Source organism: Sodiomyces alkalinus (genome assembly GCF_003711515.1).
Source record: "Sodiomyces alkalinus F11 unplaced genomic scaffold SODALscaffold_2, whole genome shotgun sequence".
NCBI classification, from domain to species: Eukaryota; Fungi; Ascomycota; class Sordariomycetes; order Glomerellales; family Plectosphaerellaceae; genus Sodiomyces; species Sodiomyces alkalinus.
The window spans coordinates 4,800,603-4,827,378 of record NW_021167080.1 but is presented as its reverse complement, the minus strand read 5'-3'; the positions used below and the strand labels follow the sequence as shown (position 1 = coordinate 4,827,378).

Here is a 26,776-nt window from a genome sequence, read left to right as displayed (position 1 = left end):
AAGATAGCACACGGAGCACTCCGTATTCCAGTCCCGTGCAATTCGGGGTATCAAGGGTAGGTAGGTATTCATAACGCACGGCCCAAGCGAACAATACGATCTACATCATAATACGAGACGAGTGGTGGGATCTCTTACTAATGCTTTTTCTGGGCATTTCTATAGCTAGCACGTGACCCTGGAGGTCCAGTGTCCTTTCATGGTGTTCCTCAACGTCCAGAAATGATGCCCCCCAGCTTGACGTTGCCTGGGGCGTAAACTAACGGAATAATAAATGCCTGATGGCGACGCTGTAGAGAATCTTGTGCAGAAATCGCTTGCAGATCTGGAGCTCTAGAGGAATGTTGATGAAGTTACTGGGGCGTCCGCGGTGAGTGGAAAACAAGAGACTGAGATTTCGGTACGATTCTACAGTCACGAGTTTGTTATGTAATGGAGGAATGAGGGATGCTTCACGGGTCTATCCCATCATGGAGGTGCCGGTATAATTTCGACCATGACTATCTCCCATCCTTATCCGACCCACAGTCCCTCTTGATCCACTTCGGGAACTAGCAGATAGTCTATAAGCTTTATATACGTTAACCCTAACTTAGCTAAAGCCTTAATCGTATTCTAATCTCTAAGCTCCTTAGCCTCCTCTTCTGATATAATAATAAAGTCGTATCTTAGTAGCTATATCCCTTCCTCGCCGCCTACGTTAACACTATACTTTTTCGCCCTCTCGGTATCTAACTTATCTAAGTCGATAATAAGGCTCTTCTTCACCCTAAAAACGGCGTCGGACGACTTATACAGGTCGCCGCGGATATAAAGCGCCGTAATAAGTTTATCCTAGCTATCCTTCTCGAATATAAAGTGTATATACGCCGGCCTCTAGTAATACTATCCTGGTAACCAGAGCAGTTTACTAATAAGGCCGTTATACGGAATCGGGTAGCTTACGAGCCGGATAGCGCGGAACCGGAAATTCCCCTCTAAATCGGAGACTATTACGCACCGTCCGCTCGGGATACTACCACGGTCTACGTCCTATATAGTATAATAGCCTAAGCTATCCGTCTCCTATATATGGATTTTAACACCTAGAATAGGGTTTCTCTTATTATCCTTCATGGTGTAAAGGGCTAGTAGGGGCTCCCCTTCCGGGTCGTCTAATATATTCTCCCTGCTAGCTAACATCGGGGCGTTATACGTATAGAAAGGGCCTAGCAGGGAGTACTTAGTAGAAGACGGGGGTTTAGGGTGGTTAATACTAGCAACTAAGAGGGATAGTCCGAGGATATCGGATAGGAGGATGAATTCCTCTATATACTAAATGAGTACTCGTTTTACCTTATATAGACGTATAAAGGTAAACGTACTACCTTCTAGGAATGTTAACCGATTAAAGAAGATGAGATATAAGGAAATAATTATATAGAACCTATATGCCGGACGTCACTACTAATCTAACTGTACTTAATAAGAAAATCGAGAGCGGCCATCCACTCGGTAGTGCTTAGCCTCGTTTCGCGCGCAAAGTCGTGCAAGTGCGTTACCAGCCGCGATATAAGATAGATTAATCTCGTATTATCGTCTTAGGAATTAATACGAATAGTATTAGGCGTAATATTATCGTTAGTAAGATCTAATAGCGGCGGGGGGTTTATAGTTTATCCCTCTACCACTCCTTCTTTGCCGCTACTAATAGACGTCTTCTATCGGTTCGCTATTTCTTATTATAGTAGCCAGAAGATGCAGTTTTTTCTTTTGCCAATCACTTCTTAGAGCAATGCCGAGAAGCGGCTGCTACTATTTTAAATTTTGCTTTTAATGCTTTAGCGAGCTCTCGAATATCAGACTATATTCAGCCGAATAGTAGAGGTTTAATAATTAAAATCTCCCCCTCTCGCGAGCCTAAACACTTGCGAGGCACTGGTCCTGATGAGAATATTGGACGCTATTATTTATATAATGCTCTATAATCATTATTTACTACCATTTGGCACTAGATGGTTTATAAGACATCGCCGGTACTATCTCCGTCGTGATCCTTAGTGTAGAATTATGGTGGACGGATTCGTCGGAATGGGATGGCGGCAGATAGGACTGGATCTTAGGTATTAAAGTCCCGGAGTATCTAAGCCGGAGACGGAATAGCTAGGATGCCGACCCCTCGGCAGGTACATGTAAAAGCCACAGTTCTACAAACCTCAATTAAAAAGGAAGAAAATTGAAAGATTTTTTCTTTCTTTTTTTTTTTTTTAGGAGAAAGAGAAAAAAAACCTATCGGTCTACTGCCCTGTACGCAGTTTTATGGCATCAACTGTTTTACTGTCAGGTCATGTCCATGGTAGGAGCGCATCAGGACCACTGCAGGGTAAGGAGGTGACAGGATGTGACCCGGGACTATAGTGGGGGGACAAAAAAACGCCACTTTTCCCACTTAACGCGCGAGGCGTCCTAATTTCGATGCTTTATAACCTAACCCTTTATATAAAAATACTTATAACACCACCTAGATCGCGTGAAACGCCTAGAAATTCGTATATAACGCCAGGCCGACGCGGCAGAGTATAGAGACGTTATTAAACAGATTAGTCCGTAAAGGGTATTGCGTTTTTAGAGGGCTTAACTTCTATACAGGTTAGGGGTATCGTTAAGCACTATCCTTAGTAGCAGTTAGGTAAATCTTCACTATGCCCTAGCGCCCCCTAGCACTAAACAAATGCGTAAAACGCTATATACTGTGTTTAGTTGCTTTTAATCTCTTTATTACGGCTAAAAACCTATACTTAATTACGTGCCTAAATATTGTAGTTTATACTCTTCGTCGTAGCCTTACGAAATGGGGTATTATATATGCCATGGTGGCTATAAGACCGTATTTAATTAAAGAACACGCTAAAGAGCGCTTATAGTTTGCTAGATAGTATATTAATAAGCCTCTTAGCTTTTAGAGGAGGATTATCTTCTCGGATAAGAGTATTATCGATAAGACTACCGGGGGTCGAAGGGCCTGGGTCTTCTGCTTAAAAGGTAAGTAAATTCTACCCGTAATAATAGGATTTAGCTAATAAAAGTAGGATCACGAGCTATAGATAAGGATTATATATAAGTTCGATATAAATCGTAGCGGATATCTTAGATATTTTAGGGTGCTTTTATCTACGGAAGAAGGACTATTTTAGTGCCCTGTCCTAGGAATCCCTATATAAAAAAGGCAGTTTTATAATCAGGAAATACGTGGAAATTCTTTATAAAAAGCTGCCGATAATCTAGAATCCTGGCTATTTATTTATACGGGATAATTCCCCTCTTTACACTGCTCGCATTATAAGCATTAGGTATATATACCGGAGGGGGCCCATAGCAGAGGCACGTAGGGGTCACTAAGAGAGCACCTCGGGTTTATAGAGTAAGCCGGAGGTAACAGGATATAACCCGGGCCGTAGGAGAGACCGTAGAAGCAAAGAGGGAGAGATAGCAGTAATAAAGAAGAAGAGACCTGCAGGGATACATAAAGGTATCAGACTAAGCAAACGAATAAGTAAATGGACTCGAGGGTCGTGGAGTAAGACCTCGAGGATTAATTAGCTTAAGTACTAGAGACGGCACTCTCTTTATTAAAGGGAGGGCTAGCGATTAATCTGATTCTTTAGGTCCCCCTTACCTTTAACCCTTTATAATCACTATTCTAACCTTAGTGACCACCACTTAGTCCCTATCTAATCCCCTCTTAACACTACCTTCTCACTCGTTACGAAGCCCATTTAATAATAAATTCCTCGAGGAATTAGGCACGGAAGTCTTAGTTTAGCTTGTATACTCTCCTAACCTAAACTCTATTAAAAACATCTAAAAAATCGTAAAGGATAGGCTAGGATCTGAATACCCTTATCTAGCTACTCTAAAGAAGAATACGAAGGCCTACTTTAAACTGATTAATAGCGTAGCTGCGATTTAGAATAGTATTAATTAAAAGCTCTTAAATAGACAAGTTAAATCGATGCCTTAGTAGATAGAAGCAGTTATTAAGGCTAAGAGTTAGTATATAAAATACTAACTATAATATTCCAAAACTCTATTTAATTCTATACCTCCTTTCATAAATTATATACATTTTACTAGTTATTTGGTATTATTATGACCTTTCAAAGTTGTGGTGTCGAATTCGTGTGTCGGCGGAAATCGCGGGGTAAAAAAAAAGTGGCGTTTTTTTTTTCCCCCCGACTGTACCTAGATACCTGCCTAGGTTACACATGCAGGACCTAGGGCATAAAGAAAGGACAAGGCGCAGGAAATAAATAAGGGAAGACCTGCAGGAACAAACAAAGAGACCAGACAGGGTGAACGAGTAAGCAAACGGACTCGAGGATCGTCGAACAAGTCCTCGAGGACCATGTAACTTAAGTAGAAGAGGGAGGTACTCCCTTTTCGAGGGAGAGCTACCGATTAATCACGATCTGACTCTTTGACCATCCCCACCTTCAGGTATAACCACCACTAGACCCCTTCTACTTCACCTTATGAGACTACCTTCTCGCTCTTTGCGGAACCCATTTGACATTTACGGTCAAGTCTGTTTCCGACGATCAAGAGTCTCATCTGGCCCGATCTGGCTTACTCATTTCTAGCAATTGAAGGCTGTCCTAGCCGAGCCGTTGCAGCGATCCATCTGACCAAAACCTTTATCACTTGAACAAGCCACCATACAATCTTGTCCATTCAGCAACATGTCTGGGTCCAAGACCATACGATACAGTACCCACAGGGATTGGGAGCTCTGGCAACGGGACTACAGATTGACAGCTATGACCAACAACGTTTGGAGATATTTGCGGCCGGACAATCCCGACGAACCACCTGCAGAGACCCCTATGCCTGCCTCTAACGCCTACGCGATGGATGCAGACGGAAGAGCCGCCTACCATATCGACCTGATGGCGTGGGAGATACGTGAACGAATCTGTGAAAAGTACGCACGCGGGATAGCTGCTGTTCACCGCTGGCAGGAAGAGTCCATCGCCCAGAAAAAATGGAAGGCCCTATTGGTGGGAACGACGCCGCAGGAGGTGTATGAAGCTGTACGCACAGATGCCGCCGGATGTCGCAAGACGGACGCCGTCAACTCCTATCAGCAGCACCTCCGCAAGCCTCCGAATAAACCCAAGAAGGTCATGGACTGGATCAACGAGTGGTCCCTGCTTATAAACGAGTGTCACGACGTAGGCGTCTTGACCGACCCTGTCGTGTGGTGTAACGACTTCTATCACTGCCTACTCCCCTTAACAGGCCACTGGGTGGACGCGCTGCGGCGTCTCATCGACCTTAAAACGGTGACCCCCGGAGACCTCGCGATGGAGGGGAAGAGGTACGCCGAGGAACGGATCAACCTGCCGACAATCGCGAGGCACCGCACAGCCGCCGTCCCGGCCCTCGCCCTCGCCAGTGGGGAGACGGGGAAACAGGAATCCTCGTCTTCACAGGCGCCGGCGGCAGAGCGCCGTAACCATCGCAGAAGTAGAGGCCGCGGCGGCCGGGATGCTAGGAAAAACCTCGCACCTAATCCCAATTCCGATGGAAAGCAGCCTAAGCAGCCTGCTAACCGTAACCCATCCAAACGAAAACAATCCGACTACTCCTGCGACGAACCGTGCCGCGCGTGTGCAAGACCATGGCACAACCTAGAGAACTGCTGGTATATATTTCCTGAACAGGCTATGTCAGGGTGGACACCGGAAACTGCTTCAAACATAATGGTGGAGCGGATGATTCACTTAGCCCCTGAATTCAAGGCTGCCGTGGAAGAGGTGAAAGCTCGGAAGAAGGTGAAGGGCGGCAACAGTCCAATGATCCGAATGGCCAACGCGGAAATCGACATGTGGAACACCCGTGTGAAAATAGAAGATGCGACATAGCAGGATTCTATTTCAAAAAGAGAAGCAAGTTTGATAATACTGCGTTGCCTAGTGTCTGTAGCTATTCCCGTCTTGCCATTCCAGAATATAGCTTCTTTATCTTATCCCCTAAGAGTATGAATCCAGTTAGCCAGACCCGGGATGATAGAAAGATACTTACCACCGTGCTCCCTGCGGTTGAGATCCGTCCCTCTATATAATATCGGTCTCCTAGAAACGACTTAAAATAGCACCCACGTGTTCCCCCCTAACGATCGCCCGCTATACTATGTAAAGAGTTTCTTAAATTAAACTAAATAGATCCTATCTAATGGTTATTCTTCTTCCGTAGCATATCGACAGGTCTTAAGCTCTCTCTTTTTAATATTTAGATATCTTCCTATAGTGCAATGTTCAGCGCGCCTAATCTAGTATATACCCGAATAAAATAGCTTGCTCGCTATAAAGCTAGGAGATACTTTAGTAGAGTATTATATCCGTTTATAATTCTTTCCTTCTTCTTTCCTTCCGTGCTTCTCGTCCTTTCTTTTTTTCTTACCCCCCCCTCCAGGGGTTTTTTTTTTTCATCCTATTATTTTGTCTTTTTATCCTATTATAATTAAATTCTTCGTTATTAGGCTCTTAGTCTTCTTATTCATCTTCCTTAATAGGCGCGGGCGTCCGTTACTTAGTCCGCCTCTTAGGTCGGCGGTGCCTTAAGCTACTAATATTACTCGCCGAATCGTCTGGTATTAACTTAATATCGTCGCCGCCTTACTCGCTATCGCTAGTGCTATCGAACTCGCTACTTACCGCTTATACCGGCTGATCGTACCCGGAGTGCTACGAGTTACCTAAGGTAGGCTAGTTAGGAAGCACGTTAATCTACTAGCGGTTTTATAGATTAACTATTAAGCCCGTACCTTAGTTCCGTAACGCCGTGCGAACTACTTCCGCCTTTATATATAACGCCTTAAATATATCTTCGAGTACTTCTATCCCCTAATAGATTTCCCTCTTTACCTCGGCCAGCGCTATAATCTCTATCTCCTTATCCCGGGATACCGCTTAGCGGTTCGGATACGCCGATAATAAGATACTAATAAATAACGCCGGTATTATACCGTGAGAGCATACGGAGAATAGGGTTATATTACGAGAACCGGGAATACCGGGTATACCTCGGATACTTAGTATTTATGAACCGAAGAACCCGTTAGCCGGCGTAGCGCTACGGGATTCCGCTATCGGGGTAACGAGGTTATCGGTATTAGCCCCGGACTATAAAAATCCGTTAAACCGCCCGGATATTAGGATCTCCTATTCCGAAGTATTAATATCCGATAGCGTGACTAGGAGGTTATACGTATATAGATTCTTAATTAGATATAGGGCGGTTTCCGTATCGCAAGGGATTTAACCTAGCCGGTAAAGCCGCTATAAAGCTAGGCCGTACTAAGTAATAAATTCGGAGCGCTATTTCCGGGCGGGAGTCGGTACTCGGTTATATAGCTAGAGTTCTCGCGAGCCACTAATAATAGCGTTAAAGTATAGTCTATCCTCGGCGTTTAGGTTAGTTAGGATCGCGAAGCTAAGCGTCTTATTATCGATTTCTTAGGGAGATAAGGCCGGCGTCTCGCTATAGCTATTAAGCTATTTATTAATAGCTCCCCTAACTTTCTTTAACTACTATAGGTAATACTCCCAGAACTCCTCCACGATATTAGGATCGATCTTAATAGAAGAATCGGGATATAGGGGTAAATCCGTAGATAATTCCGCTACTTTAAGGCCAAGCTCGGCTAGGTTAAAGGGGGGCTACTAGGGTAGCTTAATACGACCGCTAACCTATTCTAAGACCTCTTCTTAGCTAAGGTCTTAGTGTGTTCTCGGTCTATTCTTGTATATAAGATAATTATATCCGTTTATTGGTAGCTCTCGGCAGAAAACGTTCTTAAGATAGTTAAGTAGATAACACGCCACGGACCGATAACCTATTATAATAGTAATAGATCTACTCTTTTCTAAGACGGAATTATATTAGTTAAGAAGGTTAAAGAAAGGCGTAAATAGAGTTTAAGCGCTAGTAAGAGGAGGGTAGGATAAGCGTATACTATTAGGGCGGGGAAGGACGGAGAGGAAATACTTAGAGATAGGGTAGGGTAAGCTACCGAATTATGGTAAGTAGTTAATCCGAGGCACCTTTTATATATTAAGAGCCGGAGGAGGCGGAGGAGGTAGGGGAGGGGGGTCGTTAAAATCTATAACGGGTATAGTAAAGGGCGTGATCTCGGGTTTAGGCTTATAGAACGGGGTATATAATTACTGCCTCTTCTTATTATTAGTAGGGAATATAGAAGGCGAAAATAGGGGAGTTTATATCGGGGTCTTAGAGGACGAGTCCTGTATACTCTCGGGTAACGATTCGGTATCGATAAGATTAGGCCTTTTCCCTATCTTACTTAAAAGACGCCTCTTAGAAGAGAAATAAGACGGACCGCGCTCTATACTTAGACCCTTATAGAGTCTAGTATAAATATAGGCGGGCGTCTTAAAGAATATAGCTTAGCTTAACGCCTTAGATTTAGAGCTTACCCTCGATTTAGTATTATATCTAGATCCCGACCGTAATAGGGCGCTTAATCTTAAACTCGGCCGTTCTCTTTTCTCCTCTCTAATTGTATCGGGGGTATATAAACGGTGCTTCTTACCGGATATCTCCGTGTTAGGTAGGCTGGGGGGCCTAGTCTCTTTCTTTAATCTAGGGGTATTATTATAGTCCGGGGACCTTAACCGCTCCTTCCGTCCTCCAGATAGGTTAGTGGGCTTAGGAGTTAACGGATCCGTCTTATAAGGGCTTAAAGTGGATAGGTTCTCTTAGCTATAAACGGCTTCCTTACTATAGGCTTTACTAAAAGTCGGGTAGGGCAGGGAGATACGGTCGGTGGAAAGTAAAGAGCTTTTAGAGCGGCCGACTTCGTATATAAGCTCGAAGGTGGCCGAGTATTATTCTTTCTTATCACGGGTACGGTGGTAGCGCCTAGAATAAGAAACGTCGCTATCGCCCTCCCTTTTCGACTTAGAGGATCTACGATACTCCCTTTCCTTATCGGTTCTCTTATTCCTGCTCTTAGATTTCCTTTTCTTAGTAACGCGGTTATCGAAGCCGACGTTACGCTTATCCTAGGAAGGCATAGGTAATTATAGATAGAAGCCTAAGATATAGCTTTGGTTTTACTTAGTAGTGGGTCGATTCGAAGTCTATCTAAGCTTTCCGAAAGATAGAAAGTGTACTGATTAGAAAAGAGGAATACGAAGGAATAGTTAGCGTAGGCAAGATCCGACCGGAGTTATTCTTTCGAATAAACTAAAAGAGAGACAGTATCCACCGGATTAATTAAGTATATTGTTAAGAAGTTCGGAGTTCGGGACTAGCCAGGCCTAAACTTTATTTAGAGTAAAGTGAAGATATAAGAGATTAGTTCGATAAAGATTAAGACGATAGGCGAAGAATAGGAGGGGATAGATTATAGAAAATCGTGGGTAGTAAAGGTACGGCGTAAGGTCCTCGGGATAAGGGAAAGCGAGGTAACTAACTCGGACTCAGGGTGTAATATACAATAAAGGGAGGAAAAATAGACCGGTGAAGAAGACTATCTATTACTAGTGGTTAGTCGGCGGCTATAGCAGAGGTTCTATAAATAATAGCGACTTAGATAATTCGACAACAGCGATAATCCTATAATCTTAGTGGATATCGAGAGAAGAGGAAGAAGAGGAGATAGGAGGAGTTCCAGTATAGACCGGGCCGACATTAACTTAACGTGATACTGGCAGTATACCTACCTTATATAGTAGGTTAAATAATTATAACCTTAACGGGTGCGTGCCTGTATAACTTGGCTGAATAATAGAGGAGATATACTTACCGTGTTTCTTTAAAGCTTATAGACACTGTGAATAAATACAGTCTTGTATCGAGATATTCCTAGCTCTTAGTATATTCGGTAAGTAACACACAGTATCGAAAACAGACATTGGATACCGTACTAGAACCGGGTGATAAAGTACTATTTCCCTACTAGAACCTTATTATGCCTGACCGCTACTGCGCTGCTTTAGTCTAGTATTCCTTTCCTTTTCCCTATCTTTTTACACTTAGTAAGGTATCCGTAATTAAGGTACTTCGAAGACCTTTATAGGTAGGTACGATACTACGTGCTTGCCACTCTTTTTAGTGCCTTCCTAAGATACCTTACCTTATCCTTCATAGTGCCTACTATATTCGGAGGTCCTATCAGATTAGGCACTAAAACGGGTACCGTATATAGTACCGCGATCTAACCATCTTCAAACCCCTTATAAGTCGAACTAATAAGCGGTCATTAAGCGCCCGTCTCTCACCTTCTTCTATCTTCTTCCACCCTCCACTGCTATTATCACATCAACACCTCCAACGCAATAACTATGCTCGCACCATCCTATAGATCTTACAATTAGGTATTATCTCTATAACTACCATCACGTCAACGGGCCCAACACATATCCTATTATATAATCATAACACTCGCGTAACAATAACAGCGGACGGCGTTAAAACGTAACCTCTCCAGATCGAAGTTCAGCCCGAGTCTTTTCTATTTCTTGCTTCCTAGTATTATATCCTTTAATATTTCATGCCAAATAAAATATCAAACAAAATACTATCTAACTCTAATATTCTTTTTCCTCCTAAATAAGAGCCCAAGCATTCCCGGTGCTAGAGAGCGTTCTTAACTCTCCTTTTGAATCATTCTATCATTCTATATATACAGCTCCGTCTCTTGTCCTAACGCTATGACTCGCGATATACTCTAAAGAGCCTCGTTTAACCACCCCTCAGAAAACGGAAAAGCAAAGGAAAGAATATTATAGCCTATCTAGCAGACCTTAGCTCTTAAGCAGTAAGATGATCTAGTATATAATAGACCGCACGGTTTACTTCTCGTAGTTAATAACTAAGTCTGGCTTAACGAGGTTCTTATACGGGTTATCGACGCCTGTAAAACCCTTAATCTTACCGGCCCGGGCCTTCTTATTGATACTTCGCCGGTCTGTCTTCTTAGGGTACTCGAGCGGTATTACCACGTAAATAAGGAAAAAGGGGCCCGACTTCTCTATAAGCTCTTAGGCCTACTAATAGGCCTCTTCGTAGGGGGTAATAGGAGCGGTAATAACGGTCGCACCGGCGCGTATTAGCTCCGATACTATAAACACAATATACGCCACGTTCTTATCACGGTCCTCGCGGCTAAAACTAAGCTCTGATAATAGCTCTGACCGCACTATCTCGCTTAATAGTATTAATACGGACCGCCCGCCACTCTAATTTAGCGTTACCTATAGCGCACGCGCGATTTAGTCCTTACCGCTATTAGTATAGCTAGTTAGGAAGACGGTAAAGCCCTTAGTCGAAGGTAGGGGGTTCTGCTCGTGGAGAACCTTAACTATTTCCGGATACGAGAACTATATAGGGATCTCCTTACCGGTCCTTAGGCGGTAACGGAGCTTAGTGCCGGAGATATTAGCTATACGGGTGCCCTTAGGAATCATATTAGCCAGCTAGTATTTATTATAGTCGGGGATATAGATTATCTCCTAGAACTCGACTATCTTAATACCTAACTCGTCCTAGTATGTCTATACCGCTACTTAGGCGTTATAAGGGCCGTAGAAGTCCTTACCGTGCTTATTCTTACCAGGACTAATATAGTTATATCCGACGATAAAGTGTATTACGCCGTGGTTTTTACGGATAGTAGTATACTAGATAGCCTCGTAGGGGCTACCTATATATATAGCCAGGGGTAGTAAGGCTAGCGCCGCTATACTATTAGGGTACTAGGGCAGGAGGGCCTTATAGACACGGACGCGGGTAAAGTAGTTAATATCGCCGGGCTTAGTTAGGCCGATAACGGGGTAAATAAGTATATTAGCTTATTAAGACTAAGCGGCGCGAACCGTTAGCTCGTGATAGGTATAGTATATAGGGTTATAAGTCTAGAAAGCGATAATCTTATTCTAGCCGAGCTTCTTAAAGTGCTATTATAGCTTAGTAGGGGTAACTTTTATTCACTAAGTTAGTAACTAGGGGTCGTACTCCCGCCCGAGAGGTAAAGGGATAACTTATATCTTAAATCTAAAAAGTTATAATAAGCTAGTCTTTAAACGGCCCTAACCTTACTACTAATATAGAATTCCTTAGCTATATAGAAGAGGTACTTAATACCGGGGTAGGTCTTATTATCGGGACTGCTAAAGACCTCCTAAGCCTCTAGCGACCTAAACGGTTAGGTTAGTCGGTTTTTTTTTCTTTTTCTTTTTTTCTTCCTTTCTTTTTATGTATCTAAGCCTAATCCGGGTAGGATAATTTAGGTACATATATTTCGTACTTATCGGGCCTGTATATATCCTCAACGGTAAGGATAACGAGAGCGCGGTTATTATAAAGGTCGTATAGGGTAATATAGGCACCGGGCTTAATTCCTAGCTTATTAATAGTCTCCTAAGATATATCGAGGTTTATCGGTATACTAAAAAAGGCGCTATCGGCTAATCGGTTTTCTATAACTATACTAGGAGAGTTATAGTTAGTCGTAGGAGTTCTAACTAAGTTAAGCCTCCGAGCTATACTATATACCCGTTATAGTCTTTCTCTGTTATACAGCCTATAATTTAGATATTTAGTTAGCCAGGATTATCTTTACCGGAGTGCTAAATAACCCACCCTCCAGGGGAGAAAAGCCGCTATTAAGGATCAGCTTAAGATCGTATAGGTAGCGTTCCGTCAGGGTTAAGGCGGGCAGGGTGTCCGACTCGGCCAGAAGCTTAGCGTGCCGCGGAGTATCGCGAACGAAGAGGTCCTTAATGACGCCTCCGTGAGGGGTATTAGCTATAGTAACGCTATAAAAAAGTGTGAGATCTGCTAGGTATCTCGAAACAAATAAATTAATATAGAGATATTTAATGTCTTCTTCTCCGAAAGAGCTAAGAGAGAGGTCGATTGAGTTTGCGACTTGGAATTGCCTTATTCGCGTCATGCCTGTGCATCATGGGGAACCAGTCGGCGTTATGATATTCCGAGCCGAGCTTCTAGAACTTTGTACTTTTCGTGTTGCCTTACCTCTTCCTCCGCTACCACGGAGTTGACGGAGCATCTCGGCCTTCACTCTCTAAGGTATACTGCTGGGCAACCCGGCGTAAGTTTTGCTTATGGAAATTTGGTTTCTGCCGTTCTTCTTTGTCACAGCCGATCTGACCAGGCCATAAATACAGGGAACGTTTTCTTCTCGACCCCAATCCCAATATCACACCCTCCCGAATCATCTCCGAATCGAATCACCGAGCAAAATGGACTACGTCGAGCAGCGCATGGCGCAGGAAGCAGCCAAAGCGGCTTCAGCAAACGAGTTGCGTCTCCCTCGCACCCTACAAAACAAAACAAAACACATTTGCTGATAACGACGAAGCAAAAGGTCAATGAAGCTAACGACGATGCCCTCTACTAGCGCCGTCAGAACCCCTCTCAACGTCCTCCTCCTCGGCGCCCTCCTCTACACGACCTACTCGCTCTACTTCCGACGCTCCTCGCCCGCGACCCTACCCCGCGAACCGCCAGCGACCGTATTCCGCACCTTCAATCCGCACACCCTCCTCCCGTACAGCGGCGCCAACGGAGGACCGGTCTACCTCGCCGTGCGGGGTCGGGTGTTCGACGTGTCGGCCGGGCGCAACTTTTACGGGCCCGAGGGCCCCTACGCCAACTTTGCCGGCCGCGACGCCTCGCGCGGCTTGGCGTGCGGGAGCTTCGACGAGTCCATGCTCACCAAGGACCTGGACGGCCCGCTGGACACGCTGTCTGACCTGGGGCCTGAGGAGATGGAGGCCCTGCGCGGGTGGGAGGAACGGTTCGAGTCCAAGTATATAGTTGTTGGGCGGCTGGTTCCTGTGGGAGAGGAGGGAAAGTAAGAGGAACCAAGTCGAAGATGGGATACCAAGGGACGAGACGAGAGGGTGTTCCACTGAAGAGTTGGGTGACTGCTGCAGGCGATTGGGGCGCTCAGCCCAGACGTACGCCAGGGGTAAATTAAGCGTCTGGTCAGAAGGAATGACGTATGATGCTATGATGCCAAGTTCCGAACAGTTTCCGACATTAGAGTAAAACAAGCCTTGTTCCAATTCACTCCCACAAACGTCCACAATTAACAACGAGATGTGTATTCTCCGTATGCTCTCTTTGTCTCTTTCTTAAGCACTTCATGGGGCGAAGAATGCAATTGAAATGCAATTGAAATATTAATTGATTATAGGACGGACGACTGGAAGGTCAGCCAGAGCAAGGACAATCGTGCGTCAGTATATGGGCAAGTCAGATCGTTAATTTCCTGCGACCGGATCGACGGGAGCAATGTTGGGCATTCTCAATTGCCCAATTGCCACCATCAGAAGAACATTGCCAGTAAAAAAAAAAAAAAAAAAAGAATACTTTCGTACTTCGAATGGGCTATTTCTTCGCTTCGCATCGCAAATAGGTATCATTGCACCTCTCAAGTACCCCTCTTCGTGTCTGTTTTTGTGGCCGGGGGTCTCAGACGTTTTTGGCTTATTTTCCATTTATTTTCTTTCCCTTTTCCGATCCCCTCGTTTCTTCCGCCTTCTTTTCTATTTTGGGGGGCTGTTGGGGGAGGCGCCTGTGGCTCAATGTGGGCTGTGCCCCCTCCGCACCTTGCAGGGCTGAGAACTAAATTCATCCCGATTGTACCGTTATACATATGTTTTGTACATCGTACAAACCGTACAAACCAATTCGAAGCCGTTAGGAACTTTGGTATCCGTAAACGGGCCGAGTGGCGTACATAGCGTCGATAGGGGTAGAAGTATATACTGGCATAGATAAGTAACACCCCCTCGATGATACACTCCGATTCTCATCTCCCAGCCATAACTGATAAGTACCGTGGAGCTACACATACCTATCTGCATTAAATATATACATTTCCTTGACAAGGACCGATCACAAACTTGCCCAAAGCAATCGACTCGTTCCTCTGCTCCCCGTGCCCCTTTTCCCCCTTTCCTCTTTACCTCTTTTCCTCCTTTCCTCCTTTCCCCCTGTTTCCGCACCGGGATCCGTCCCCTAACTGGGGAACCATGCCGCTGTATCGATCCAGGTCTAGTCCACTGAGATCCACTACATCTAATCCTTCCACCCATCTTCATCCACCACACGTAATTAAGATTGGACGACGAGGTCCAAGGCCACACCAGCCAAGCCCAAGCTCCTGATGAGGTTCCTCCTGCGATGTAATGGTAGGAGTCTGGAGGAATCAAAGGGGAGGCGGGGTGGGATGGCACGAGAACGTAAGAAGAGAAGGAAAAGAAAAAGGCGGAGGAGAAAAGGGAAAGAGAGAAAGATAGGGGTTGCCTGCAGGTGGCTGGCATTTTCTCAACTTTCTCCATTCTTCGCTTTTGCTTTTCTCGTTTCTATATTTTCTTTCCTTGTCTGATGAAGTACGTACAACGTACAACGTACACTACAACGTGTACATATTCATATTGTACATTGGACCCTGTTCCTTGTCTCTGCAGATCCATCGTCCTCGTGGCTTTCTCGCATCATCTTCGTCGGCCTCCTCGTCCCTCGTGGCTCGTTTCCTGCGCTTCCGAGCTTTCATATTCGTACCTCATTCATTACCACCCCTGCCCAGCTACGCAAGACAAGATCTTCAAAGTTCAAACTCTGCCAACTAATTATTCGAAGTCGGATTTCAGAGCCCCCAACGAATATCCATCAGATCATCCTCGTTATCCGTCATTAATTACATTGTACCTCTCCAGGACATCCAACAGCAACATAATAACGGCTTGGCATACGGCTCGACAGGGGCAAGCAAACAAGGGGAAGTGAGCTGGCCCAAGGAGCAAAGCTCCCAGCCCTCATCGAGCTTTGAGCTCTGGTGTCATTGATTCTTATGCCAACGTGAATGGGGGCAATTCGACCATCGTTGGGGGACGAAACGACTACAGTCTACCACCATCTTTTCCTCCCACTCTCCATTTCAATTCTCCTTCTTCCTTGTCGACGACGGCAGATATTTCCCATTGACGACGGACGTCGATTCTTTGTGAATGACCAAGCCGCATCGCCTCCCTTTCCCTCGCTCCCCTGAGTCCTCTCCCAGGCCCCATTCACTCAGTCTACCGGTACCGGCGAATATGCCGAGGTCAAGGAGGAGACAAACGGCCAAGGCACCACTCCTCTTCCTCTCCTCTCTCGCCCTCCTCCTCCTCGCAGCACCCCTAGCCCGAGCCGACGTCGAAAACGACTTCAGCCTCTACCCCTCCGCCGCCCAGCCATGTCTCGAAGAAGCCGACGAGCAGAGTAGTTGTCAGGGGGATACGGTCGAGGAGATGAACGACTGCCTCTGCTCCAACCGCCGCAACTTCGTCACCCATGCCGCCCGCTGCCTCGGCGCCCGAGTCCCCGCCACCCTCCGCATCGTCTACAGCACGATGGAGACCAGTTGCGACGACACCGACACTCCGCTCTCCCTCGACGAAGACGAGTTTATGCAGATCGGCGCCGCGGCTTCTTCCAGTTCCAACGTGGCCGGTCCGTCGTCCACCACTACCGACATATCCTCCTCCTCCTCCTCCTCTTCTTCCCACGCATCTTCAACCTCAATAATACCGACGACATTATCCTCCGCATCATCCCCCACATCGTCCCCTCAGTCCACCACCAGCAGTACACCCACCACCACCGCCGACGCCGTCGCAGAAGTCGAGGAAGACAACGACGAAACCCCACCGCTCTCCACGGGCGCCATGGTGGGAATCAGCGTCGGCAGCGCCGCAGGTGTAGCCTTCATCCTCGCCACGTTCATCATCGCGTGGAAGAAAGCCCGTCGAAACCGCGCAGCCCACGATGAAGCCCGCCCCATGCTCGACATCGCCGGAGGGGCAGGTGGGGGCGGAGGAGGAGCAGCACCATGGAATACGAGCCCCGGGATTGGTTCCGACGGGGGGAAAAGCGGCGACGGCGTATATCCGAGCGCACCACCGCAGGATTGGAAAGCCGCCGATGGGAAACCGGGCTGGAGGCCAGCGAGTCAGAGCCCGGCGTCTGGGCTCGTGTTCCCGGGTGGTTGGCCACCGCAAGACGGGGGCTGGGATGCTCAGCATTCACAACAGCAGCAGCAGCAGCAACATGGTGCGTGGGGGTATTATCCGGGTCAGCCGTGGCCTGGATCCCCGGCGGGAGGACCGCAGCAAAAGCAGCCACCGAAACAAGCACTAGGGCCTGTCGCGGAGCTTTCCTCCGAGAACGAGCAGCCCGGGGTAGGCAACCCCGGCCCTGACGCGGGCTTGTACGAGCTTGCTTCTATGCCTGCCGCTGTACAACTGCCGAAGGAACCGGTTGAGATACCGGGGTCCCTGGGACGTTTCACGGAGTCGCGGCCGCCGCCTCAGTCCCAGTCAGCTCAGCCGGGATTACCATCCCACTCCCCATGGGGGAGATAAGCTGACTACGAAGCCAAGGATCGAGAACAAAGCAAAAGCGAACAAAGGGGCGAAGATGGCGTGCGCTCTGTACGAATCTGTATACAAGCAGAAAGAGAGATGACAAGGAGAAGATAAAACATACCTGGCGCAATGTACAATGCATACTAATGAACAAGGGATTTTCTTCGCTATATATTCTGCTCTCTTTTATTTTATTTTTATTTCTCTTGATAGCGTTGGATCAAGCATCCTCGAATTCATTTGTGGTGGACATGGGGGGTACAGTGCATACATATATTATCCAACTTGGGTTCCTGAAGGGAAAGGTGAAGGGGTTTGGCCCCGAGAAGGTGAAAATAAAGTCTCATCTTCATCTCTTGTATCTTGCACAGTGTTCATGTAATTGCCCATACGTTTTACTCATGTTTAAATGATCTCGATTTTCGACTTGACTATGCAGAGAATGTGACTTGTTATTCTAATCGCACCTCCCCTTATAGCAACATAAATCAGCATCATCAAGAATCAGACTAACTTGACTCTTTCAAAAGCACAAAGGCAGTTAGTAGACGGTGTTTGTTTGTATAAATGTTTGATCTCAAAGCTCATGGGCATAAACAACTCAAGTGCTGAGAGCCAATAGGCCTGCTAAGTTCCTTTCCCCTTATGAATCCCGGTTCTTCACACACATACTCATTAAGAGAATATCCCTTTAAGATCCTGTTATGAGTAGATAATATTGAAGTATATAATAAGAGTGCGGATGTATTTATCTCTAAAGAACCTCTTTCTGCCCAGACAATGACAGCGGAAATTTCGACTAGTATTCTACTCTAAGTCAAGTATTCTAGGTGTTTTTCCACTTGCTGTGTTCTCTATGTGCCTTAATAGACTTTGGTTTATGTTAAGCCCACTCCTTACTACCAAAGATTAGAGGTATGAACAGTGTGATGGGTTCTACTTGTGTTTGGCCTTTATTATGTTAAGCAAAGCATGAAGAGATTGAAAAGAGAGTATTAGTGTATTCCGTGTATGGGAAGTAGGAGGTAATCAGTGTCTAAGGGACAACGCCTCATCCATCTATCAATTCCCTAAAAACCCTCATGTCCAGAACCCCATCTCCATCTTTCCCTTGAGCCTGGCTGGATTGCTGGGAGAATTCCCTGTTATATCGGAAGCCCAGGCAACTTGCTTGTCCATGTAGACATCTTCCCAACAGACATCCGTGGAGTGACTACTGGTTCATGCTGATGCATTTGCACTTGCAGCGGAGAGCGCAAATCAAGTCGAACATGATGAATCGGACCTGTCCATCTTCGTTGCAGTGGTAGAGCTTGGGAAAGCGCGAGCAGTAGGACCCTCCCCAGCCACAGTCGAGATCGCAGTCGGGGTTATGGTCAACCTCAGTAGTGACCGCAGGGGAGGCGTCGGCGTGGTGAGCACTATCGGCCTTGAAGGCAAGGGCGGTGTTGTTGATGTTGTTGGCCTGGACAGCCGACGGGTTGATAATGCCAGGAGCAGCCATGGCGCCAAGGGCAAAGAGAGAGACAAAGGCTGTGATGGCCCAGTTAGACTACTCCTTGAGCCATGTAGGTAGGAAGTTGTACTTACAAAGGAGCTTCATTCTTTTCGGCAGTGGAGTGGCTTTTGGAGTTCAAGGTTTTGCTTGGTTGCACTGGGACTGGTTTGTGGTGATGGTTGGTGTGGATGGGAAACAGAATAGAAGAACTGGAAGAATACGAGGGAGGTTTGAGAATTTATACCTATGTAGAGAGAAGCTGTGGAGGAGAAATCGGCCAGCCACCTAATCACGAATAGCATATTATGCTACTGCTTGGTAGACGTTATGAAGTGAATGGACATAGTGTGTACCATAGAGGTCCGTAGTAGGAAGAAGCGCACCTTCCTTAACTTGCCTTGGATGCTTATACGAATGATATAATGGGTGTGGTCCCTGCTTGACTTATTACTCTTGTTAATCATAACTGCAGAAAGAGGCACTATACCTTGAATATATGGATAGTTGAGGACCTTAGGGAAGGATATAGAATATAGGCCTGATTCAACAGTCCAATACGTAAAATAATAAACGACAGAATAGTCGTGAAAAGGTTATAAGGGTAGCGCGGACAGTCATGCCACTGAAACTGTAACGATCAACTAATTTCATCGCTAACCCAGTTAGCCACTCTACTACGGATAGAGGTAAGATCCGGATTAGAACTAAGCTTTAACTGCGGTAAATAACCAATATTAGAGGGACCAGCTATACAAGATATTGGTTTATACTGCGAGTAGGCTTCTGGCGCTCTTAAAAACTAGCCAAGGACTATTGCCTTGGAGGCTAGCTTGGTTTAGGAGGCAGTAATAATGCCGTTGTCTGAAATATCACTTTGCCTGGTTTAAGTATTATATGTATTCTTATTTTCTCTGCCCTTTGCTCTACTTTGGATCCTAGCTATTTGAGGAAAGCCAACTCTACTTTTAAGCACCTACGTACGTAGGAGTTGTTTGTCCTTGGACTCCTTGGTCTGGAGTCAAATAGATCAGTTTGCGCTTGCGAGACAAATCCGAGAAATACCAATTTAGCAATATATCCAGTGTTTTGTTAGCCATTGTTTCTTTGTCCCAAATATCCCGTACCTGCTGGTATACAAGTAACAAGTCGACAGTCGACTAGCTTTGCTCTGGTTGGGGAGCGCACTGGAGTCTGAAGGTACGCAGTTCTCTACCCTTATGCAGAGTGCGAAGCAAGAGGGGAATTGGGTAACTGACAATAGAGTTTCAAGCTGTTCTGCGATCTCTTGCGCTCGACTTGCCTATATATGAGAGGGCGGTTTATGCCGTTGTCGTCGTTCAGAGTCCAGACTCGTCGTTGAAGTTGACTGGCATGTGGCGAATAAGATAACAGCCACAGTACGATGTAAGTCGGGTGTGGCTGAAGTTGAGTGGGCGACATTCTTCACACATTACCTTGGTAAGAAATTCGTGATGCCTGTATGCTTCTGAACACACATAACCAACTGCTGCTTTTAGCTACCTATATAAGTAAATTCTCGGATTTTCAAGACAAATTAACGGAATTACGCTTTTGGCCAGAAGGCGACGAGTAGGTTTTACCTTAGTACCGAAGCTGAAGCAGAGTTTCTCACTGGTACACTACATACCTGGTACCTTATACCTTATTCTTATCACCGCTTTGGGATGATGTCAGTGGTACGCATCCGTCATCGCTAACGGAGTACCCAGGTACCTTATGATGCAAATGTTCTCCCGCATTTTCTAGGTCAAGAGCAGCGGGTCATAAGCCTGTGGATTAACGCAGGGGGATCCAGGGTCTTACCCTGTACGCTAAAGTACGAACGAAGTACTTGGACCCCAGTGACGCACTTCGAAGCACCCCTTGGACCCTTTCTTCCAAGGTCTTCAAAACTTTGCACATCCCCATCCCCAAGCATTCTCTGCCTGTGATACGAAACGTCCAAATCATCTCAACCCTATTCTCTAGACATACTGGCTCGGTGGCTGATCTCCGATCATTATGTCCGCCGTCCCAGACACAAAAGCGCCAGACAAGACGGCGAACTTGAACCCCACTCGGAGCCTGAACGACAAGGACGCCGTCTTGACCCGTGAGCAATCTGCAGCACTTTTCCACATTCTTACCCACCATGAGACATACGCGGAGATTGAAGCCCTGAAGCACCCGGGCACCATTTCTTTGTACGGCCATCCTTTTGTCTCCTCCTCCGCCGATGTCACCAAGTCGACGCCGGCCTCCGGATCCGGCCCCTCCCCCTCACCAGTTCTCCAGATCCTCGTCCACCGGTTCCTCCTCACCCTCCCGGGAGCACGAGACATCCCCGACGAATTCTGGTCTGTCCGTGTGCAAGGCCTGCTGACCCGCTTCGCCGAAGCCGACCTGTCCGAGAGCTATGACAAAGGTGCCCCAGGTACCAGAAAGACCCTGGCGACCGCCTTATCCACAATGGTCGAGGCTATCGTCAGGGGCTGTCTGGGCGGATGCCCCGCCGCTTGGGGGGAGGGGACGGTAGAAGGCGGGCGGGGTGGCGAGGCTGCGTACGACCATGGCAAGGCCGAGGACCTGGAGCGCGCCTTCCACGATGTCCTGCACGCGACGGTATACGGGACGCTTCTCGACGACTTGTCGGGATGGTTAGGCGAGACAGCTGACTTGGACAGCCATTCGCCCATGGTGGGCGCCTTGGTCGAGTACGCCATCTTGCAGTACGTATTCTCTTTTGACTCTCTTTTGCTTCTTCTGTTCTTTTCTTTGTATTTTCCGACCTGCTGACACAGAGGCAGCATTGCGACACTGTTCCACTACGTCTTCGTCCTGTCGCCTGAGGGCCAGTACCTGCTCAATCTTATCGAGAATGTTCACAGCATGCTCCCCTATGCGGTGATTCGCCAGACGCTCCGCATGAGCAATGCAGCGACGATGATGACCGGCATGCTGAAGTTGTTCCTATCGAAACTGAGCGTCTCTAGCGTTACGAATTACCTCGGCCTTACCAAAAATGCCGAGGACGGCATGAATCTTCTTCAAAGGTATGGTGAATCTCTCTACTCCCGTCGACCGGACGACTTCACTCTCGTCATCACTCATCTCTGACGTATATCTAGGATTATATCGGTTATTCTAGGTTGGGACAGTGCCGAGTCCCGGAAGACGGTGGAGCAGATCGAGAAAGACGAGAAAGGTCCAAGCAAGGCATGCCTCACCGCCATCCGAGAGCACGTCCAGAAACCGGCAGCAGACCGCACCGCCTTGCGAGAGAGAAGTCGGAAGGAATCCAAGTCGATCGTAGCAACGATCCTCGAAACCACCGACCCTAGCCTTGTCTCTGGTCTCTCCGAAACACATCACGCGCAGTGCCAGGAGTACCACGCCAACCTCCTGTCCATCCGAGACCGCGAAGCCATCACGCGTGTGCTATGCCAGCAACAGCCCGATCTCTTCACGCAAGCACTCCGAGACTTCGTGTCTGGGTTCGAGCCGTACATCCGCAAGATACACGACAAGGTAGACCTACGGGAACACGTGCAGGACTATCAAGACTTTGTGGACCAGTTCATAGCAACGAGCAAGCCGAAGAAACCCGAGGAGGAAAAAGCGAAGAAAACAAACGGCGTCACAAAGGATGCCGCCACCGCGCCGCCACCGGAAACGACCAAGGCAGAAACGCGACCACCGTCAGTGGAAGACTACGTGGCGCTGCTCCGGAAGAACAAGCACATGCTCTACAAGTGGCTGCACAACGGAGCGAAGCAGGCGCCCGAAGTACGCGACACCTTCCGCGACTGGGCGCGCGAGGCACTGGTGCATTTCCGCAAGCCCGGCGTGCCGGTGACGACGAAGGGGTCGTCGGCGCACACGGAGGGCACGATGCAGGAGCGGCTCGAGGAGGCGTTTGCGGGGCTGGCTCCGGGGCAGAAGGATGCGCTGCGGCCTGTGCTGGACGAGCAGGCGAGGTACCTTGACGCGGTGGCGGCCATGTCGCGGGCGCGCATGCAGCAGATCCTCGATGGGAAAACGGAGACGATGGCGGGGCCCGGGGCGTTTCTTGTGATGTGGCAGGAGTTGCTGGACCGGACGGTCATCACGCCTGGTGCGGCGAAGGGGCCGGCGCGACGTGGCAGGGACGTGAGGAACGAGTCGGCGGGGAACGAGGTTAGGGAGGGAGCGGTGGGCGGGATGCCGGTTGCCCCGGATGTGAGTTCCGTTGTCGAGGCCCTAGGGCCTATTTTTTGCGCGCTGGCGATGAAGGTTGGGGAGGGGGACGATGAGGGAAGCGATGTGTCGATTGACTGATTGACCGGGCTCTTCCATTCCGAGGAAGTTTTCTTCAAGCAATCAATTAATGGAAAAGGTAGAAGCAGTAGAATAAAGGGTGGAAGTGGTCAGGCGGTGGCGGGTTGAGATGATGAGAATTGGCGTTATTTTGGCTGGATGGATGTTCAGGTTCGGGCATGAATAGATAGAATACAGTGAGGCATAATGAGGAACGGACTTGGAATATTTTAATTGAAGGGATTGATGCGACCAAGAGGCAAGGATTCGTTATCTATTGCTCTTCTTATTGTTTTGGCGTGTTTGCAGGTTCCATGATCAGTGTAGGTATTCCATGATCTCATCCACGTCCATCCGCATCCCTTCATTAATGGCACTTGAGTTGAGCCTTTCTTGATACCATGGAGTCGAAATAGCGAGTGGCGATGACGAGGTGGGTCGAACGAGAAGTAAACGAGAGACACACTATGTGAGCTCTAGCATGATATTAAGAAACTTCTGTTCTATCAGTCACTCCTGAAGGTGGACGATATGAGCAATACTTAGCAAGAGAATAGGTGAAGAGAATGGGAATCATGAGGTGACATGAGGGGATCGCGTGGGGGCGACTCCATACTTGTACTTCGTACTTTCACAAGTGGGGGCCAAAATCGTTACGTCCGTGCGATCCAATCGGCGATATGGCCCACCCCGGGTTCACCTTCCCCAAATTCCACCACCACCCCTCCTCCTCGCCTGATCTTTCCATTTTTACCTGACTCAGTTCCAAGTCCCTGGCTGCCAATCCTCAACTTACACCAGTCAAGTCACTGAGGCACTGTCCCAGTCTCCTTATCGTGGCCTGGCTTCTCCAAGGGGTCACTCATAACCGTTGGAGCTTGCCCTAACGGTTCTAACAGCGGCCCGTTTTTAACTACTAACCAGTACAATTAACTGCCTGGAGACCTGATACCACGCCACGGCCCACGGTCCGCCCACCGCCGCATCTCACCACCATGGTCTCCTCCTCCCCGGCCAAGTACGAATCCAACCCGGAAGCGGGCGTCGTCCAGGTATCCACAGGGGCGATGATGGCCGCGGCCTACCTCTCGGTGGAAGCCGAGACGGTGACGGGGATCGACCCAGAGTCGCGATCGCGGTACTCCTCGGAGCTGAACGACCCGTACGGGCTGGGCGGCCACATCAAGTCCGAGTCGGACATCGGCCAGATGAGCCGGTTCCCGCCCAACACGGCGCGCAAGCGCATCCACACGCTGACGAGCCCGATGACGGCGCGGCGCGAGCGGGAGATCCAGGCCTTCTACCGGTCGCAGAACGACCGGATCCGCTCCCTCCTCAAGTCCGTGGACGACCACCAGCGCGACGCGCGCTCGGCCCACGGCGCCACCGCCCTCCGCTACCAGCTGGCCGTCAAGGGCTCGCTGGCGGCCAACTGCGTGCTCGCGGCGCTGCAGCTCTACGCCGCCATCAGCTCGTCCTCGCTGTCCCTCTTCACCACCATGGCCGATTCCGTCTTCGACCCCCTGTCCGGGCTGGTGCTCATGCTGTCGCACCGCGCCGTGAGCAGGGTCGACCCCCTCCGCTACCCTTCGGGCCGGTCGCGCATCTCCACCGTCGGCAACATCACGTTCAGCTTCATCATGTTCTCGGTCTCGCTCGTCCTCGTCGTCATGTCGGCCCGCCAACTCGCCGAAGGGTCCGACTCGGAGACCAACGCGTTCCACGTGCCCAGCGTGATTGCCGTCGCCGTCGCCTTCACCACCAAACTGGCCCTCTTCTTTTACTGCTGGACCCTCAAGGGTCTTTACTCCCAGGTCGAGATCCTGTGGCGTGACCACCGCAACGACCTCCCCGTCAACGCGTTTGGCATCCTCACCTATGCTGGTGGGAGTAACATCCGGTGGTGGATCGACCCCATGGGGGCCATCATCCTGTCCGTTCTCATCGCCAGCTTGTGGCTGAGGACAGCCTACGACGAGTTTCAGCTACTGGTCGGTGTAACTGCCGAGCCTGAATTTCTTCAACTCATCACTTATATCGGTAGGTTTCATGTTTCCCTTCTTGGTCTTTCTTGTTTCTCTCTCCCCCCAACGTTAGGGGTAATAGCTAAGGCGCCGAGAATTATTCCAGCCGCCACACATTCTCCCCATATCCAGCAGATCGACACCGTGCGGGCGTACCATAGCGGCCCCCGGTTTATCGTGGAGATCGACGTCGTTATGGACCGTAACGAGCGACTCGAGATCGCCCACGACGTGGCCGAGGCGTTACAGATCAAAGTGGAGAAGCTCCCGGGCGTCGAAAGAGCCTACGTCCATATCGACTACGAGACGAGCCATAAACCGGTGCGTGCCACTGCCACCTTCTTCTTCCCCTCTATATTCCGTTTTAATAACCGAGAGCTCGCCGCTGACGGCTCGTTATAGGAGCACGATCTGAAGAAGGAGCTTTAAAACGAGTCGACATCATTTCAAGCCTGGAAGATTCCTGTAGCACCTCTATATTGCCATCTTGCCTCTAATCTGGAACGGTTAAAAATAGCGTGACGATTAAGCAGATGATGTATTTGGATTTTATTCTAATCTTTGGGATCTGTTGTGGTTCAACTGTCCTACTTTCATACAGTAACCTATATAGCTGAAAAACCTCCACGTGTGTTGACGGTCCTATGCATTGGCAATCACCTATGCCTAGGTATATATATTCTGCATGGCATATATAGTCGCACCGATGCAGAGTCGGGCAGATAAGACGTCTGTCGTTCTGGAGAAACCGAAAGGTTATATTTATGCGGGAAGACCGTAGTCTCCTGCAGCCGCTTCGAAGTTGATCTAAGGAATGATAAGAAGGTACGGAGATTGTGGGTATCATAGACAGGTGTTTACATACACCATATCATATGCTAGGGGAGACGCGCACCGAGGTTCCACGAAACCACGAAACCACGAAACTTCCACAAATGTCTTTCCGTGTAAGGTACTTATGGATATCTGGCCAGGTACGTTGTAAAGCGCATGAGATCGGTCTCCAAGAAGTACGTTGTACGAAGTATGTATCCGTAATTACATGTAATTATTTCGTACCTCGTACCTCGTACGTTGTAAGACAGAAGGATTCGGTCGCAATTTGCCAATCTCTCGGTCTTACCCTTCCCCGCCTCTGTGGGAAGCTCTGGATTGAGCTGAAGTGATAGGGGTCCAGATTTCTGCAGTGGCCCGCAATGTACAGCGATCTTATTGGGCTTACGTGGAGACGAGTGATGGAGCTAAGATCCAAAAGAGGAAGTTGCGACCCACTGTTGTCCGACTAAAGGACTTTCGTAGTGGATCCGCCGTCTTACTTCTTCCCGACCTCTGGAGGAAGAAGGGGGAAAGGGGAAAGAGTGATGGACGAACAAGTGCTTAAACATTCCTTCGCATGCATGTCAGACCAGTCGTACGTTGTATCCTATACCTAGGCAATATACACCTGGGCTGAGCAGACAACTATTATTTATGCAGGCGTACGTATGTACCTAGTACGGAGTTCTTTCCGG

General features: G+C 48.1%; 10 protein-coding genes across 10 annotated transcripts; 5 read left to right on the top strand and 5 right to left on the bottom strand.

Moving 5' to 3' along the window:
• Positions 1–615: 615 nt before the first annotated feature.
• SODALDRAFT_338691 (aromatic compound dioxygenase) lies at positions 616–1,971 on the bottom strand (the record flags this gene model as incomplete). Its single annotated transcript, XM_028612797.1, has 6 exons — positions 616–667; positions 713–834; positions 946–1,032; positions 1,084–1,307; positions 1,457–1,579; positions 1,908–1,971. The coding sequence occupies 6 exons, from the start codon at positions 1,969–1,971 to the stop codon at positions 616–618; spliced, it is 672 nt and encodes a 223-aa protein (XP_028469096.1).
• Positions 1,972–4,450: 2,479 nt separating this feature from the next.
• On the top strand, positions 4,451–6,008 carry SODALDRAFT_331010 (hypothetical protein). The gene has a single exon (XM_028611348.1). It carries the CDS (start codon positions 4,719–4,721, stop codon positions 5,901–5,903), a length of 1,185 nt encoding a protein of 394 aa, XP_028469095.1. The 5' UTR covers positions 4,451–4,718; the 3' UTR covers positions 5,904–6,008.
• Positions 6,009–10,811: 4,803 nt separating this feature from the next.
• On the bottom strand, positions 10,812–13,078 carry SODALDRAFT_338690 (PUA-like protein; the record flags this gene model as incomplete). The annotated part of the gene is made up of 17 exons (XM_028612796.1): positions 10,812–10,835; positions 10,881–11,045; positions 11,100–11,128; positions 11,162–11,172; positions 11,203–11,246; positions 11,319–11,368; positions 11,408–11,483; positions 11,532–11,542; positions 11,606–11,615; positions 11,646–11,687; positions 11,787–11,819; positions 11,883–11,921; positions 12,101–12,187; positions 12,301–12,407; positions 12,456–12,496; positions 12,645–12,813; positions 13,045–13,078. 17 exons carry the CDS (start codon positions 13,076–13,078, stop codon positions 10,812–10,814), a joined length of 972 nt encoding a protein of 323 aa, XP_028469094.1.
• Positions 13,079–13,194: 116 nt separating this feature from the next.
• SODALDRAFT_331007 (cytochrome b5) lies at positions 13,195–14,309 on the top strand. The gene is made up of 2 exons (XM_028611347.1): positions 13,195–13,330; positions 13,430–14,309. The coding sequence occupies exons 1-2, from the start codon at positions 13,272–13,274 to the stop codon at positions 13,887–13,889; spliced, it is 519 nt and encodes a 172-aa protein (XP_028469093.1). The 5' UTR covers positions 13,195–13,271; the 3' UTR covers positions 13,890–14,309.
• A 254-nt stretch (positions 14,310–14,563) lies between these two features.
• SODALDRAFT_115955 (hypothetical protein) lies at positions 14,564–15,714 on the bottom strand. The gene has a single exon (XM_028606590.1). It carries the CDS (start codon positions 15,378–15,380, stop codon positions 14,685–14,687), a length of 696 nt encoding a protein of 231 aa, XP_028469092.1. The 5' UTR covers positions 15,381–15,714; the 3' UTR covers positions 14,564–14,684.
• A 422-nt stretch (positions 15,715–16,136) lies between these two features.
• Positions 16,137–17,444, top strand: SODALDRAFT_322456 (hypothetical protein; the record flags this gene model as incomplete). Its single annotated transcript, XM_028609723.1, has 1 exon — positions 16,137–17,444. The coding sequence occupies one exon, from the start codon at positions 16,137–16,139 to the stop codon at positions 17,442–17,444; it is 1,308 nt and encodes a 435-aa protein (XP_028469091.1).
• Positions 17,445–18,527: 1,083 nt separating this feature from the next.
• Positions 18,528–19,050, bottom strand: SODALDRAFT_357320 (hypothetical protein; the record flags this gene model as incomplete). Its single annotated transcript, XM_028613991.1, has 3 exons — positions 18,528–18,663; positions 18,689–18,980; positions 19,038–19,050. 3 exons carry the CDS (start codon positions 19,048–19,050, stop codon positions 18,528–18,530), a joined length of 441 nt encoding a protein of 146 aa, XP_028469090.1.
• Positions 19,051–19,972: 922 nt separating this feature from the next.
• Positions 19,973–20,385, bottom strand: SODALDRAFT_357319 (hypothetical protein; the record flags this gene model as incomplete). The annotated part of the gene is made up of 3 exons (XM_028613990.1): positions 19,973–19,982; positions 20,070–20,136; positions 20,202–20,385. The coding sequence occupies 3 exons, from the start codon at positions 20,383–20,385 to the stop codon at positions 19,973–19,975; spliced, it is 261 nt and encodes an 86-aa protein (XP_028469089.1).
• Positions 20,386–20,869: 484 nt separating this feature from the next.
• Positions 20,870–23,494, top strand: SODALDRAFT_376981 (hypothetical protein). Its single transcript, XM_028614869.1, has 3 exons — positions 20,870–21,674; positions 21,753–21,998; positions 22,074–23,494. The coding sequence occupies exons 1-3, from the start codon at positions 20,968–20,970 to the stop codon at positions 23,260–23,262; spliced, it is 2,142 nt and encodes a 713-aa protein (XP_028469088.1). The 5' UTR covers positions 20,870–20,967; the 3' UTR covers positions 23,263–23,494.
• Positions 23,495–24,020: 526 nt separating this feature from the next.
• SODALDRAFT_349312 (cation diffusion facilitator 1) lies at positions 24,021–25,985 on the top strand. Its single transcript, XM_028613415.1, has 3 exons — positions 24,021–25,281; positions 25,372–25,586; positions 25,668–25,985. Exons 1-3 carry the CDS (start codon positions 24,237–24,239, stop codon positions 25,692–25,694), a joined length of 1,287 nt encoding a protein of 428 aa, XP_028469087.1. The 5' UTR covers positions 24,021–24,236; the 3' UTR covers positions 25,695–25,985.
• Positions 25,986–26,776: the final 791 nt, after the last annotated feature.

Bases quoted from the DNA above. Each gene is read 5' to 3' on its own strand.
- SODALDRAFT_331010 (XM_028611348.1), top strand. From the start codon at position 4,719: ATGTCTGGGTCCAAGACCATACGATACAGTACCCACAGGGATTGGGAG.
- SODALDRAFT_331007 (XM_028611347.1), top strand. From the start codon at position 13,272: ATGGACTACGTCGAGCAGCGCATGGCGCAGGAAGCAGCCAAAGCGGCT. The intron at 13,331-13,429 runs GTTGCGTCTCCC...GCCCTCTACTAG, and splicing joins AAAGCGGCTTCAGCAAACGA to CGCCGTCAGAACCCCTCTCA.
- SODALDRAFT_115955 (XM_028606590.1), bottom strand. From the start codon at position 15,380: ATGGAGAAAGTTGAGAAAATGCCAGCCACCTGCAGGCAACCCCTATCT.
- SODALDRAFT_376981 (XM_028614869.1), top strand. From the start codon at position 20,968: ATGTCCGCCGTCCCAGACACAAAAGCGCCAGACAAGACGGCGAACTTG. The intron at 21,675-21,752 runs GTACGTATTCTC...ACACAGAGGCAG, and splicing joins GTCGAGTACGCCATCTTGCA to CATTGCGACACTGTTCCACT. The intron at 21,999-22,073 runs GTATGGTGAATC...ACGTATATCTAG, and splicing joins GGCATGAATCTTCTTCAAAG to GATTATATCGGTTATTCTAG.
- SODALDRAFT_349312 (XM_028613415.1), top strand. From the start codon at position 24,237: ATGGTCTCCTCCTCCCCGGCCAAGTACGAATCCAACCCGGAAGCGGGC. The intron at 25,282-25,371 runs GTAGGTTTCATG...GAATTATTCCAG, and splicing joins TCAACTCATCACTTATATCG to CCGCCACACATTCTCCCCAT. The intron at 25,587-25,667 runs GTGCGTGCCACT...GGCTCGTTATAG, and splicing joins ACGAGACGAGCCATAAACCG to GAGCACGATCTGAAGAAGGA.